Source organism: Pteropus vampyrus, unplaced genomic scaffold, assembly GCF_000151845.1.
Source record: "Pteropus vampyrus isolate Shadow unplaced genomic scaffold, Pvam_2.0 Scaffold745, whole genome shotgun sequence".
In the NCBI taxonomy this organism is placed as follows: Eukaryota; Metazoa; Chordata; class Mammalia; order Chiroptera; family Pteropodidae; genus Pteropus; species Pteropus vampyrus.
In genome coordinates, this window is record NW_011889526.1 from 325,371 (window position 1) to 341,472 (window position 16,102).

At 46.2% G+C, this 16,102-nt stretch overlaps 1 protein-coding gene and 1 long non-coding RNA gene across 2 annotated transcripts; one reads left to right on the plus strand and one right to left on the minus strand.

Moving 5' to 3' along the window:
- Positions 1–8,416: 8,416 nt before the first annotated feature.
- On the minus strand, positions 8,417–13,111 carry OSCAR (osteoclast associated, immunoglobulin-like receptor). Its single transcript, XM_011385640.2, has 5 exons — positions 13,075–13,111; positions 12,203–12,235; positions 9,913–10,212; positions 9,064–9,345; positions 8,417–8,843 (listed from the first exon to the last, which is right to left on the minus strand). Exons 1-5 carry the CDS (start codon positions 13,109–13,111, stop codon positions 8,731–8,733), a joined length of 765 nt encoding a protein of 254 aa, XP_011383942.1. The 3' UTR covers positions 8,417–8,730.
- An 865-nt stretch (positions 13,112–13,976) lies between these two features.
- Positions 13,977–16,031, plus strand: LOC111734055. Its single transcript, XR_002778286.1, has 3 exons — positions 13,977–14,344; positions 14,531–14,605; positions 15,964–16,031. It is a non-coding gene; the product is annotated as an uncharacterized LOC111734055 (long non-coding RNA).
- Positions 16,032–16,102: the final 71 nt, after the last annotated feature.

Sequence of the window (16,102 nt, forward strand, 5' to 3'; positions counted from 1 at the left end):
GTGACAGAATACAGCTGGGCCCATGGCAATCAGAATCACAACTACATATCTCTCTCACAGAGAACTGTAGGTCTCCCAGGTCAACAGGACATGAGCCTAAGTGACATCTACAACTTCCGGGTTATGCCCCCAGGAACACTGGAGCGCTGGAGCTGGGACTGAGCTGGTAGCAGATGAGAAGTCATAGGGATGTCATGGAGGGAGGAAGACTCTGAGAGAATGAGAATGAAAGGAGAGGTAAGAAAAAAGGATCCTCATGGGTGGCATGACAGAATAGGAGATTGGAAGAAGGCAAGTGTCTCTGATGGATTTGTCAGTGGTCTGCTGTGGGGAGCACAATGTAAACTTTCCCTCAAGATCTTGAATGAAAGCTTTGGTAAGATCAACCTCTGTACGAAGTCTTTGCTGGAATGGGTTCTTCAGGAGAACTTAGAGGAGCCATGTTCCACGTCTGGTTGACATTCTACAGGAACATAGAGACAACCTAGACGGTGAATCCAGACAATAGACGAGAACCGACATGCACCTGGAAAAATCTAGAAGGTTGTAATCTCGTATTTTAAACTATTATTCCCTGAGTAGTGGACCTGTGACCAACATATTTTTTCTCCTTTTGCTTACATGTGTTATGGAACTAGCTGAATTTGATATCAGCTAATTTTAGCATTTTAAATGTTTTTAACATTTAAGCTTCAAAAATTTTAAGTGAAGTGCTATGGGATGAGAAAAACTAAGTTTAAAGAAAGAGTGAGCTCTTCTAAAGGTTAGAGTTTGGAACTGATGGATTTAAGGACAAATATAAGGAGTGTCATAGAAACATGCAGAAGGAATACATAGTTTCCTTCCCAAAATCTCATGAAAAGACAGTAAAGGGATTTATGACGAGGATATAGAAGAAATAAAACTTGAGAGGAGCTAACATAGGAAAAGAAATGTCGACAAAATTATGGAAATTAGAAGACAAATGGATGTGTGCCTGCTGAGGGGTGGCTAAAAAGCTTGTTTTGTCCTGTTATGGAGGTGCTGAGGCTTCATGACCTGGGAGCAGCCCTCCAGTAACATATGCCAGGAGGTGCTGTATAAATACCTCAGCCCCCTTGAAGTCTGTGTTCCTCACTGGCTTCTGAAACTTAATCAGTGTTTAGTGCCACAGTATTAAGCACCAGCAGCACCAAGCTCAAGCATTATTAAGTGCTGGCAGTGTTAAGCTACTACAATATTAAGCTCCAGTTGCCTACAGCAGAATCTGGCTTCACAACTTCTGTATTCCCAGTGAAGGGTTTCCTTTACTTCCCAAATAAACGACTTGAACTTTAATCCTTGTCTTGGCGTCTGCTTTTGAAGGAACCCAAACTAAGACCCCAAAAGTACTTGAAAAACTGACCCCAGGTCCAGTTCTGCAGAATCAGGTTCAGAAATGGACAGCCCAGGATTGCTGGGGCGGGGGGCGGGGGGGGGAATAAGGGGGGAGTGCATCAGGACTGCTTAAACCTGACACACTATAGTTATAATGGTAGTTATTAAAGTACTAGTTCAAGTGTATTGAGGGAGCCTTCTTGAGAACTCATCTTTTTAATCTCAAAATATTTTAGCACATAGCTATCTTTATCAGCTAAGAATATTTTTTAAAATATCTAACAGCAGTGTCACACCAGGAGAACTAACAACACTTTCCTGATACCATCTAATATCCAGCTGTTGTTCGAATTTTCCTCATGTTCTCAGAAATGTCTTTTTTCTCAGTTTGTTAAAAATCAGACTCCAAATCCTCAAAATAGAGGTCTACAAACTGCGGTTGTTGATATACTAATTTAAATAAGACAAAATTCTCAATCTCTTTGCTAAAATAAGAACCCAAGTGAGTCATAAGTTTATATTATTTTTCCATCATTTGTTTGGAAGAACTAGATGTCCTCTAAGCTCTGTTGTCTGGATGGGCTTTACTTGTCTTACTGTTTACAAATACAGGAAAATCAACAAGGCCACAGGAAAACCCATTATAATTACAGATATTTCTTTGAAAGTTATTTTCAAAGGAGGTGGCAGTGACTTTTCAAGTCGTGAGACTCTTATAAGACCCTTTTGTTCAAATGACACTCCTGACTTAGATTTATTTCAACAGAAAATTGTACAGTTCAGTAAGAGTCACGAACGTTCACATAGTACTTCGTGTTGCGCCAGGAAACAAGAACGATATTCTTGGAGACACTTTCAACTTGACACCTTAACCAGATTCCTTAACTAAGTTTCCTGACTGAAAGACCTTTCTCTTTCCTGGAGGTTTTTTTTTTTTTTTTAATTAAGTTTATTGGGGTAATATTGGTTAATATAATTATATAATTTTCAGGTGTACATTGTACTTTGGCATCTGTATATTCTATTGTGTTTACCACTCAAAGTCCATTTTCCTTCAGCTACCATATATTTGATCCCCTTTACCCACTGCGCCCTCCCCCTATCCCCCTATATTTGACCCTCTTTACCCCGTCTACCTCTCCTGTCCTCCCCTGCCCCACTAGTAACCACTACTCTATAGTTCTCTAGTCTATAGTCCATTTCCATGAGTCTCTGATGGGGCAATAGAAGCATCTTTTGTTCTAACAAGGCCACTCTTGGTGGGCCCCTAAGGAAGCTTCAGGATGGGGACTGGTCACCGGAAAAACCAAACCTTGATGAGAAGCTTGGAGCTTTCATACCTGCTGCTCAGACTCAGGGGAGAGGAGAGGGGAAATGCACTTGACACCGAGTCAATTGCCAAGGAATGTAGCCTCCATTTAAAAAACCCTCCAGGAAAAAAGAACCCTCATACTCTGCTGGTGGGAGTGAAAATTGGTACAGCCACTATGGAAAACAGTATGGAGGTTCCTCAAAAGAATTGACCTACCATATGATCCAGCAATCCCTCTACTGGATATTTACCCCAAAGACTTGAAAACTCATATTCAAAAAGATATTTGCACACCAATGTTCATAGCAGCATTATTCACGGTGGCTAGGATATGGAAGCAACCAAAGTGTCCTACGATAGATGATTGGCTAAAGAAGCTGTGGTACATATATACAATGGAATATTACGTAGCCATAAGACGAGATGAAATACTACCATTTGCGACAACATGAATGGACCTTGAGATAATCATGCTAAGCAAAATAAGCCAGACAGAAAAAGTTGAAAATTACACGATCTCACTTATATGTGGGATATAAACTTAAAAGCAACAAATGAACAGGACAAACAGAGACTCAGGGACATGGACAATGGACTAGTGGTCACCAGAGGGTAGGGGGCTGGGGAGGAGAGGAGAGGTAGACAGGGTAAAGGGGATTAAATATATGGTAGCTGAAGGAAACTGGACTTTAGGTGGTAATCACACAATAGAATATATAGATGTCAAATTACAATGTACACCTGAAAATTATATAATTGTATTAACCAATGTTACCCCAATAAACTTAATTTAAAAATCAAAATAAAATAACTGGATACATAAGGATACATAAGCATTTGAGTTTGGTGCCGTTGGGCTTTTGGGCTAACGGATCTCAGCCTGTGGTGAAGTACATGGGTAGGGCCAGTATGCAGAGACCATTTGGCTCATTGATATAATAGTACCCCAAATGGGGACATGTGGAGATCCTTGGCAGAAAGCAAAGACAACTCCCATGTCATGTTTCTAAGAAAAGGACATCCTGATTTCCACAGACTTACATGAGAACAGTGTTCATGATGCTTTATTGCTGTATTCCCCCATCCCCAGAGAAGAGAAAAATTAATATGTAGTACATGTTAAGGCAGACACGGGTGTACACAGAGAATTTCATTTAAGATTATTCCAGAAAATGCCTCCTGGACTTAATCTCCATGAGGGCCAGGACCATAGCCTTCAGATTTCTCTCTGAAGAACAAATGCTCAGGGCAGGTGTTGCCATAAAGTACGAAGGCCCTATGACTGATGCTCCAGCACCACCTTATTGCATTTCTCTTATTCTTCACACTGTTTCAGTCACATTGACCAACTTTCAGGAGTGCAGACCTGCAGTGAGTTCAGGATTTCACCGCCCATTAAGGAAAAGGATGTGACCACTAGGTGACCATAGCACACCACTTTTAGTCCCTCACCACAGTCACCCTGCATCCAGGATCTCCACTGGCTCTTTGCACATGTTGTTGTCTCTGCCTAGAACACCCTTCCAGCCCCTCGTCACCTGGTTAGCATCTGCTGAACTCTCTGATCTCACATCATTTCTTCAGCCAAGCCATTATTAAATCAAGTCCTCCTATCATAGGCTTTTAAAACCCCCTCTTCTTTTCCCAACAGTGCAGATGGTTAATGGCTTCCCAGTGTCCAGGTTTCCCATCTTCCTTCTGGTAACAGAAAACACCCTTGCCATTTTTCAAAGGGCACATACCAGAGCCCACATCTCCCCCAGCTGCTTTTGCAGCTGGATGTGGCCGCGAACTATGTTCTGGCCCGTGGCAGTGAGGAGAGAAGTGTTCAAATTCCAGGTCCTGCTCTTAAAAATGATATGTGAGTCCCTCCCTCCCTCCTCCTCCCTAGCTCCTTTCCTACCAGCTCAGAACCAGATATCAAAGCTATAGTTTGATAAAAGCAAAGATGTTGATAAATAGCCCTAGACTTTTTGACCATCTACTGTTAAGTGAGAGAGAAATAAAATTAAATAGATTTTTTTCTTGGTGGCGGGGGGATGATCTCTTTGCTACAGCAGCTTAAAGTGCTGGCTGATCAGTACAGTGAGTGACATATTTGTTAATGCTTTGGTTTCTCTGTGAACTTCATGAGAGTAGGGTATATGTCTGCTATTACTTTCTACTGTGTCCCCAGTGCCTGTCATGGTGCTTGGTACATGGGAGCCCTTAAGTTAATATGAGATAAGTGGATGAATGCGAACTTGGGGGGAGCAGGTACAGGGATAAAAGTGGAAGTCCTAAGGGCGAGGTTGCCTGAGTTTGTGGAGTAAGAGGGATTTTCAGTTGAAGCTAATAGATTTGTTTTTCTATAGCTGTTATAATAAGTTGTCACAAACTAAGTGGGCTGAAACTACATAAATTTTTTAATCTTTTGTTCTGCAGGTCAGAAGTCCAAAATGGGTTGGCAGGCTGGCTCCTCTTTCAGGTCCAGGAGGAGAATCTAATTCCTTGTTGTTTGCAGCTTCTAGAGGCCACCTGCATCCTTCGATGCATTGGCCCTGCATCCTGCGGACCTCAGAGGCCATCTTTACTTGCCTTTTCTGACTGACCCTTGTGATGACATCGAACCCACCCAAATTATGCAGGCTGATCTCCCCACCTCATGAGTCTTAATTGAATCACATCTGTAAAGTCCCTCTTATAATGTGTAACATATTCAAAGTTTCCGGAAATTGAGACATCACATGTTTCATCAAACCATTACCCTACCCAGCATAGAAGGGCAAATTTACGGAGCCTGCTTCTGTAACCTTCAGCATGTCAAGCTCATCCAGTGACAGTGGGCACGGTCCTTATGACCTATGTGCCAGGCCCTGGGGATGTAGAAATAAAACAGCCTGGTCCCTTAGACAAGCTTGTGGTCAGGTCTAGGAGACAGAGGATCAGAATACAGGACAACAAGCACTCAATTAGGGTGCGATGAGGCACTAAGGAAGCACGAATGGGTCAGGCAAGAGTTTTCAGAGGAAACAGCATCTAATCTGAGACCTAGAAGACAATCAGAGGTAACCTGGCAAGAGGAGACAGAAAGAGGAGACTGTGCCAGATGTGTGACAGTCTCATTAGGGACATCTTGGGAACTCTGAGCCTTTATGGGTGATAAATAAAAGGCATCACTGCCTCAGAAAGCATCAGTGGCTTTGCAATTGTTGAATGTTAAACATTCTCCTTTGTCTTTCTCATTTAAAAGTGAAAGTAAGACAGGAGATGAAAACTAGTAAAATCCACAAGACTTGACTCAACAAACTGGAAGACAGTTTTATTGTTTTTCAGAGGCAGAATCAGGGGGATGAAGAAACCCAACAGTTTAAGCACACAGACTCTCTGAGTTCCCAGGGTGAATTGTACATGTCTCAGAGGGCTGTCGCTGATGACCTTGAATAACATGTGGATCACCTGGCAAAATTGTATGGAGACATGATAAATGGTAGAGAGTGAAATTCATATTATAGCTACGATTCATTCAATATGCATTCATTGAATGCTTGGTCTCTACCAAGCCTTGTGCTAGTCATGGAGTAAACTGCTATTGGGATATATTGCATAGATAAATGCATGGGTATATTGATGGATATTGACTAAGTAAATGAATAGGTGAGTAGATTAATAAATTGCTTACTTGATCAATGAAGGGAAGAATGGATTAATGGATGTGAGAATGAATGAATGATGAATAAGAGCAAATGAAAGGATAGGTAGATGGGCAAATGAGAGCAGTGGAAAGGGATGGATGCATAGAAAGAAATAAGGGTGAGAATCAATGAAGAAATAGATGACAGACTAAATCAAAGAGTAAGTAGATGAGTAATTGAATGATTGAATGAATGAGCAAGTGAATAGATAGAGCCAAGTTGAAGTACAAACTCGGAGTCAGCCTCCCTGGTGTGGCACTGACTTCCCATATGACTTTGAGGGAACTTCATGTCCACTCTCTATTTCACCACTTTTCCATCTGTAAAGTGGGCAGATTGTATTTGATGACTTTGCAAGCCCATCCAGGTAGGGTTCCCTCTTCATTAACTGGGTCCCTTTTCACCCGTAATCTCCCACACCCACATGTGCTCTGGGGTGGGAGTGGAGGTTGCCCTGGATATCCTCTGCCAGGGTCCCACATTGGTACTAAGAACAATCCCAGAAACTTCCTTTCAGAGTCTCCCCACACCCTCCATCTATTCATCAAGTCAGTGCACACAGGTGGCTATTTTGACTTCAGATTTCAGTTCTGCTTAATCCCATACTAGAATACCCTAATCTCACACACCAAGAGAACTGGGCGTTGAAATAACATCATTTTATACTGTTTACTCATTTTATAAAGTTCCCAATCTTTACACAAGTCCTGGTTTAGGTCAGTTTCTGAAATAAACGCACACACCAATAAATATTGCTTATCCACCTGCAAACCAGGTGTGTGGTCCTGTGTGTGCACACATGCGTGTTAGGCGTGGGGGTTGTAACATCAGAGAAGGCAGCATTTTGAACAAAATAGAAAGTATCAGTGTGCATCTGTATAGAGTAAATACTGCATCTTGGAACTTGAATTTTGGTTTATAGAGATAAATGGAAGTGTGTATAGGGTTGCAATGTAAACCTTGCTTCTTACTCTATGTCGTCTCCCCAGGAAAAGGGATAAAAAGTTAAAGGTGCTGATTAAAGTTTTAACGATCTCTTTCCATGTGTTGCAGACAAGTTATTTTGCTTATTTCTCTCTAGAACTGACATGGTAGATATGTTTAGCTTCCTGTTTCACATTGAAAACTGAGGAAGTTCCATAGATTGCTCTAGGTGGATATGTTTAGCTTCCTGTTTCACATTGAAAACTGAGGAAGTTCCATAGATTGTCCAGCTAGGGGGTGAGGGTGCTGCGGCTGTCCAAAAATTGGAAGCCGCGTTCTTCTCCATAAAATGGTAAGAGGGGAGCTAGGAAGTTGGAAATTTTAATAGAAGAGAGGAGGATGTATGTGCCACCAAACTTAGTTATAAATCAAGAAAGGAACATATGAGAGTTAAGCAACAGAAAGTGCTTAGAGACAGAAACTGCATATATGGGTGAGAAAGACATCAAGATTCACCAGATAAAAACAGAACTTAATAATTAACTGAGAAGAAACTGTGCATGTAGCCAGGCCTTCGAGGAAGAGAGATAAGAAGAGCAAACAGGCTAGAAGGTGGAATGGTTCGCGTTATTTTTAGCACAACTATGAGGGCAGCCAAGAGCACAGTGGAAAGCAGACCAAGTGGAGTTTATGATGCCCAGGTCGCAGCTCTACTGCACACGCTCCACTTGCTGTTGCCTTGGCAACAGACCCCAGCTTAATGATACTGACGACTCAAGAAACGACAGCCATACGCAAACGAAGCTGTAATTAGGAAAGAATGTCTGGTCTATTTTGGTTTACCTTTGCGGAAGGTTTGAGGAGGCATTTAAGACTGTTGCTTGGTGACTGAGCGTGATGTCACAATGGGGAATAAGTCGCTTAAAAGGAGAGCTGAGCTGGAGCATGCGCAATCGGAAAAAACGAACCTCATTTGAGTCCTGAGATTTTGGTAGAAATCGCTGTTATATGGTAGCCAACATTTAATGAGCATTTGCTATGGGTCAGTCACTGTTTTAAACGCTTCGTGTGTGTTGTCTACTTAATTATACAACGATCCTACGAAGTGGGTATCTTCAGTGCTCCCATTTACAGCCAACGCAAGGGAAGCTTGCGGAAAGTCATTTTCCTAACATTCCACAGTGGATGAGCAGCAGCACTAGGATTCGAACCCAGGTCTTCTGTCTAGGAAGCCTTGAGCACTGATACCACCTCCCACTGATCCGGGAGATCCTGGAAAAATGGCCTAGAAGGAAGCTAGAGCTCGGAGTACGAAGGCTATCATTACTCGGGAAGCTGGTCTTGGCGGGACCGGAGGGCTGTGGGGCCCCTGGAAGGGCCAGGCCAATCCGCGGTCCCTGTTGCTTCTCTACATCTGAGAAGTCTTCTCACTCAGCAGGTGTCTAGATCCAGTCTCCTGGGGGACTAGCAGGAACTGCGCCAGTCCAGAACCAGCAGCGTGGCCAGGGAGACGAGGACCAGGATCGCCAGCCCCAGGCGGATGAGGTTGCCCAGGGTGTAGTCGGAGGAGCCCGAGCCTGCGGGGCCAGCAGGAACAGAGGAGGTCTGTTACCCCACCGGAAATCTCGACCCCACCCTCATGGTCTCTAATCTCGGGGCGAGTTGGGGACCCAATACCCTCAAAATTGAGGTGGGTCGATGGGGGGGGAACCTTGACTCCCGGGTCTGAGGGATGCGGCTGGGGGCCTGGACTCCCAAATCTGAGGGAGGAGGTGCTGGAGGGTGGGGGCCCCTCACCGTCCCAACTGATGACCAGCGGCTCGCTGCGCTGCGACAGCACGTAGGGAGCGTTAGGCGTGTGGTAGTAGCAGCTGTAGGTGCCGGGGGCGCTGGCGCGAGGCAGCGGGAAGTCAGCCCAGGGCCGCTCTGAGTTGTGGTACTGCAGCGGCACTGCCTCGCCCACGCGGTACAACGCGAACCGCATGTCCCGCAGGCGGCCAGTGCAGCGCAGGCTCACGTTGTCGCCAGGCGCCACCACCGGCCCGGGCAGCGCCACCAGCGATGGGCGGGGCAGCTCATCTGCGAGGGAGGAGGATGAGCACGCAGGTGGGCTCGGGGGTCCTCTCTCGCTCTCCTCCCTCTCTTTTTCTTCCCCACCCTGAACATCCCTTTTCTCCTCTGTGCCTGCTCCTAAAATTCTCTGTGTGTCTGTCTTCACCCCTCGCCGAGAGTATTTCAGTCTCCCTGGATCTCAGTGACAGTGTCTCCTGATGTTTTCTCCTTCCGTTTCTGTGTCTCTCCCAGGGTTTCCCAACTTCTGCATTAGTGACATTCTGGATAAATCTGGATAATTCTTTGTTGTGTGGAGTGGGGGTGGGGACTACCCTAGGCATGTCTGCTCTCTGTGCACTGAATGCCAGTAGCACACCCTTCCCTAGTCAGAACAATCAGAAATGTCTCCAGATCTTGCCAAAGGTCACCTGGGAGGGCACAATTGTCCCTGGTTGAGAATCATCCCCGTTGCGCGTCCTCTCACTCTCTCGCTCTTTCTTCTGTGTCATTATAGAAGCCTGTGTGTCTCTGTCCCTCCACTCCCATCCCTCACCCCACTCCTGTGTCCCTTCTCCCTCTCCCCCAAGACCTCACCTGTCACCAGCAGTTCCAAGGCATCACTGGGCTGGGACCAGACACCCAGCGCCCAGCCTGGATTTTGGTATCTGCATTGATAACTGCCGCCCTGGGCTGGGGTCACCTCCTCCAGGAAGACCTCTGCCAGCTCCGCGGACACAACCCGATACAGCATGGGGGTGATCTCTCCATACTTGAATAGTGCAAACTTCCAGGCAGGTTGGGGTGCCCTGCACCTCAAGGTCACGTTGACTCCAGGGATCACAATTGCAGCTGGCTGAGCCCCCAGCCACGGCTTGGGGTATGAGGCTGTGGGGACTGAATAAATGGGCGGCCTGGGTCCTCAGGCTTCCTGGGAGCCCAAGAAGGTGAAGGAGGAGTGGGGGTGGGAAGAGAATAACCTGGAGGCAATCATAGCCCCCTTCTCAGCCTAGGTTCCCTCTTTGTAAAAGAGAGGAGGCACTGGACTCCTGTGGGCTTTGTCTAAACTAATTGCAGAGCACAGGAGCAAGGTGTCAACTCCTGAGAAAGAGCAAGGCGACTTCCTCTACATTCTTTAAACATCATATCAAGGGGCAGGGTCCCAGAAACCTGGGATTTTAAATTGCTCTCCAGAATATTTGTAACATATCCAACATGTCTCAATAGTTGCCAAACTTGCTGTCTATTTGGAAGAAAATATGTTGGATCTCGGCCTCACACTCTCCCACCAAACAAATTCCAGATTAATTACCTACCTGAGTTTTTTTTTTTTTTTTTTTTTTTACAATAAAAGTATTTGAAGAAAATATAGGAAAATGTATTTGTCTAGGGGGTAGAGAAGGCTGTCTTAAAATATAAAATGAAAAATCCAGAAGGAACAAGGTTAGTAAATTTGACCCCTTCAACATTTGCAAGTTGCATACGAGAAAAGACAAATGAAGCTAGAAGGCAAATGACAGCACTGGCAGAAATAAATCACATCGATTAAGAGTGTAGAAAGAAATCCTAGGACCAAACCAATTGAAATCCAGTTGGGTAACACATGTGACTAGGCAATTCAAAGAACAGGAAGCCTCATTGACCAAAACACATTTGGTGGTGGTGGGAAGGGTTGTTCAGACTCAGTAATAGTAATCATAAAAAAAAAAATTAAAAAAAATTAAAATGAGAGATATTTTTGACTATTAGGCTGTCAAAAATTAAAACTGGTTAATATTCCTCTTGGGTGGAGATGAAGTGAAACAGGCACTTAGGTGCACTTAAATGCACTTTTTGAGAAGGCAATTTGTCAGTTTCTATCAAGACACACAAAGGTGTGACCAACAACCCCCATAATCCCACATCTGCACCCTAGGCAAAGGCACATACAGGTGCCCAAAAAGCTCATACAGGACTCATTGCAGCACTGGTTGGCGGGGAAGGGGGCAGGAATTAGAAACAACCTAAAAATACATCAAGAGAAATGAATCAACTAGCATCTTGCCACACAATGGCAAATGCTGGAAAGCATTTAAAAAGAGAAATGGTAAAGTGAAGAAAAGTAAGATGCAGAACATTGTGAATCATGAAATATCAATTTTGCCTTGGCCAGGAAACCAAGAAGTACATAAATACATAAATGAATGTTTGAGTGCTTGGAAATTTTTTGTAAGGATTCAGAGATTATTTAAGGAAGATGAGGAAGGGGAAGAAAGAGGCTGTATGGGTCCTTTGGTAATGACTGAATTTTTAAAACCATGAATCTATATTAGCTTTGTCATTTAAAAATAGTTTAAAATAGATTGATAGCTTAGGTATTAATGGTTCTCCAGGTGGTTCTTATTTGAAGCTGGAGCGTAGCAAGGAGTGTGTGTGTGTGTGTGTGTTGGGAGGTGCGGCGTCTCACCCACAGGAAAGCCTAGAGAGACATGTATGGCTGTCTCGGGGTGGAGGATACTACTTTCCAAATGGGGGAATAATTAGCATTGCCAGAAACCCCATCTCCTGAACCCTGTGCTATGCCAAGTTCTGAACCAAGGACTTTTCACAGGTGATTTCATTAAATCCTCACAACAGCCCATTTCACAGAGAAGGAAACTGAGTCTTAGCATGCAATAGTTTGTTCAAGGTTATAAATGAATAAGATGGTAAAATTGGGGTTCCAGCTTAGGTCTCTAGCTCCATAAAGTTCATAGTCTTCACTGCTAACCTATACTGGTTACTAAAGGGAGTGAAGATGAAAGGAGAGAAATAAAGGAAGAGGAGGGCGGGCACCAAAATAAAATCTGAATAGGTGGAAATGAGATGTCAGCAACATACAAAAGAATAGATGGGGGTTGTTACTCACCAGTCATAGTGATGTCTGCGTGACATAGTGGCCCTGTAGAAGGTTTAGGGGGCTTGGTTTTGTCAAAGCCCTAGGCTGCTACCAGCTCCATTAAATCTTCACAACAGCCCATTTCACAGAGAAGGAAACTGAGTCTTAGCATGCAATAGTGTGTTCAAGGTTATAAATGAATAAGATGGTAAAACTGGGGTTCCAGCTTAGGTCTCTAGCTCCTCTCCTGTTATTCTGGGATTACTGGTAACCCAGGAATCTAAGTCCGTAGGCCCTCTTTCCTCTGGGATACAGGAATTTTGCCCACACTTTCTCCTTTCTCAGGAGCCATAAATCCAAACATCTAATCTCCACCTACTTAAGAAACCAGAAGTCTGGACTCAGACCCCTGGGGCCCCTGTGCCCAAAAGTTCAGGCTCCTGGACTCCATCTTTTCCAGAAAACAATAATCTGGGCTCACAGTTTCTCATCCTTGGGTTTCAGGGGTCTGGGCCCCAGCTCCCTCCTTTCCCAGGGACCCAGGTTTTTCTGGCTTTCATCTCCCCTCCCACAGCAGAGTCCCCAGGAGTTCAGGTCTCTGGCCCTCTCCGGCCTCAAAAAGCCAGAGAATCCTGCCCCAACTTCCTTTTCTTCCAGGAAACCAAGAATTCAGGACCCCTGTGTCCTCTTTATTTTAGGGCTCAAGGGTCTGGGCCCCAGTCCTCTCCTGTTATTCTGGGTATAGTTCTGAACCCTTAGCTGCCTGATCACCCTGCACCTGCCCTCAGGCAGACCCAGTAATCCTATCCCTTGCTTCCCCCCTCCCTCTGTAAGTATCTGAGTCCCAGAGCCTGCCTCTCTGTGCCTGAGGGACCCAAGCAGAAAGGGTTGAGGTGGCTCACAGAAGGTCAGCAGCTGGAGGATCAACACCAGGGCCATGGTGGGCAGATCTGGCAGGAGCGAGAGCAGGAGCCAGGGCTCAAGCTTCTTAAATCTACTTCCAGGAAGTGAGGCAATATCAGAAAGTCAGAGGCAGAGCCCTTTTTAAGGAAGAGAGCGTTGTGGCGTGATCAATTCTAAGACCCACGGAGCCAATTGAGATGAATTATGAGCCTTTATTAGCCGGCCAGTGACTGACTCTCTACCACGCAGGATTCGAGGAGATCGGCCCCGAGCTCCCCAAAGAGGCAGCTTATAAAGCCTAGAACCATACCCTGGTTTAACAAGCAAACAGATTAACCACACCCTAGTTAACATCAAACAAGCAAACAGATTACAGAAGCAGAAGTTGGCCGTTAGCATATCTTTGCCCAAAACTACACCCTTAACAAGAGGAGCGAGGTGGGAGCCCCTGCGTGACTGTCCCAACCCCACAGCGCTGTGGAAAAAGTTGGAATTGGGGCAACTGTAACCGGTTGTGTTCATTAATTAAACTTTTTAAATAAAAAATTAGCACCGCTTATGTGCCAGACTCTGCTGCGCGATTCTGGGGCCACAGAGAGGAGTCAGACCCCGTTACTGCTCTCAAGCAGCTCCCGTCTGATGGAAGGGCAGATCTGGACCAGGTCCGTTTAAAAAAAAAATAATAACAATAATGTGTACTATAATGGAGCTTCCATAGAGCACTGCGACAGTTCACATAAGGCCCCTAGCCCTTTTGCGGTGAGGATTAGGGCTTCCAAGACGAGCTGATTTTGAGTTGCAACCTCAAATGATCAATCAGTCATTCGCCCTCTCCCAGCCTCCGTTTCTCCATCTATAAAATGGGCTCTCCTAAGTAAACCATGAAACGAGGACGATTGCATTCCATCTTAAGTGGGTTGCTGCAGGACTGGGAGTTACTCCTCCGGAGCGACTTCCAGGCTGAGAGACAGGAGAGCGGAAGCAGGTGTACCCAAACAGGCTTGCACTTAAACCTGGGATGCCTGTCACCTTTACTCCAACACCGGTCACGGACGCCTGCCCTATGCCAGTGCGCACGCGCAGACTCTGCGGAGACTCACTAGCCGGGACCACAACTCCCAGAGTGCTTCTCGTTCTCGCCTCCGCCCCGGACAGCTGCTCGGAGCCAGTGCGCAGACGCAAACTTAGCGGCGCCTCGGGACAGGACCACAATACCCAGAGTGTTCCGCGTCCTTGCCACCGCCTCGACCAAGATGGCCGGGAGTAAGTGTGGGTACCGTCGGCGCGCAAGGAGCAGGCGAACCCCGGGCGGGGCGGGGCGGGGGTAGGGCGCTGAGGAGTCTCCGTGGAGGCGGTGGGGTCACAAAAGGGTTCCTCCAGGGCAGGGGTGGCGGGAGGTTAGAGGTCACCGGGAGCACCCCCTGCAGGGGTGACCTTTCCCGCCCACCCCTCCAGGACTCGCCGCCTTCTTCAGGAATGCCTGGGCCAAGGAGCCGGTGCTGGTCGCGTCGTTCACCATCGGGGGCCTCGGTGCGTGAGCGCGAACGTGCATCACTCCAACCGGCGTCCCATCTTTACCTCCCCCACCCGCCCCAAAGGTCCCATCGCCCCCCACTAGCGTTCCGCCTTGTACTCCAAGGTCCTCTCTTTGTCTTCACCGTTCTGTGACCCCACCAGTGTGTCAGCACCCTCACGACGTCCCCTTGCCTACCGCCTCCCTAATATTATGACCCTTTCACCACCCCCACCCCATACACACCCACCGAAGAGGTCCATAATCCCCCAAGAAAAGATTCTGAACCCTGGCTGTGCATTAAAAGCACCTGAGCCCTAAAGTAACAATAATAACAATAATGTCCGATTCCTACCCCCTTTCACCATCACGCTCCAACAGAGTTGAGCTGGGTGCGGTAGGCGTGGGGTTGAGGAATTCAGTACCTTGTGAAAATGTCCCAGTGATTCTAACTGTACTGCTCTCTTGAACCTTTGCTCTAGAACAGGGTTACTCATACTTGAATGTGCACTGGGGCCACTTGGGGGGGTGGAGATAGTGCTTGTTAAAATGCAGGCACTTACTCAGTAGGGCTGGGGTGGGGCCAAGTTCCCAGGTCTTGTCAATGTCGCTGGTCTGCAGACCACGCACTGGGCAAGGTTCTTAGAGCACAGTTGTCCCATACAGCAGCCATGGGCCACAGTGGGCACCAAGCACTTAGAAAGGGGTCCATAATGAATCGAAGTGGCACATGCTACGCTCGTGTAAAGTACACGCTGTCGGATTGAAGAGACTGTTGCTATACTGAAATGATGTTTGGGATGTACCAGATTAAATATAGTTTTTAAATTAATTTGTATGTTTTAACTGTAAGGCGGCTATAAGAAAACGTAAAATTACATGTGTAGCTCATATTTCTATCAGTGCCAGCTTAGAACATTCCTTTATGTGTCCTACCGCACTCCCCAGACTCCAGGCTTCCACCCTAAATGGACTGTGGTTTCTTGGAGATGGTTCCTTCTATAACCCCTCCCCCTCAGTTTATAACATTTCATGAATCCTCAAACATTCCCAAGACTCGCTCCCCACCTAGTGTGCTCCATGAGCACCTCTACCCTCAGATGTACTCATCCTATGACCACCCCTACTTCCCTCCTATGTGCTCTCTCGGTTTCACCTATTTGAAAGTGCTTGGCTCCCAGCCCCACCTCCAAAAAGTGGTAAAACCTTTTGAGGAATGGGGATCCTAGTGCCAAGGGGCCTCCTGGAGGTGCTGTACCTCCTGCCCTCCATGCACTTGACTCCCCCCCTTTGCTAAAGTTCAGCTTCAGCCCCTTCTCATCCTTCCCCTCCCATAGCCACCTTCTCTAGGCCTCACCCCTCTGTCTCTCCACAGCTATAATTCTGCCCTCTATAAGCCCGTACACCAAGTACGCCACCATGATCAACCAGGTCACACCCTACAACTACCCAGGTGAGTGGCCAAGGCAGGGGCTGCAGGGACCTCCCCATTTTAGGTAGGAATAGAAGGCTGG

What these genes read in the sequence shown, in the direction of transcription:
- OSCAR (XM_011385640.2), bottom strand. Translation starts at nt 13,111, where the DNA reads ATGGCCCTGGTGTTGATCCTCCAGCTGCTGACCTTCT. An exon ending in CCTCCAGCTGCTGACCTTCT is followed by an intron (nt 12,236 to 13,074) that starts GTGAGCCACCTC and finishes AACCTTCTACAG; the next exon opens with GGCCACTATGTCACGCAGAC. An exon ending in CGCAGACATCACTATGACTG is followed by an intron (nt 10,213 to 12,202) that starts GTGAGTAACAAC and finishes CCATTTATTCAG; the next exon opens with TCCCCACAGCCTCATACCCC.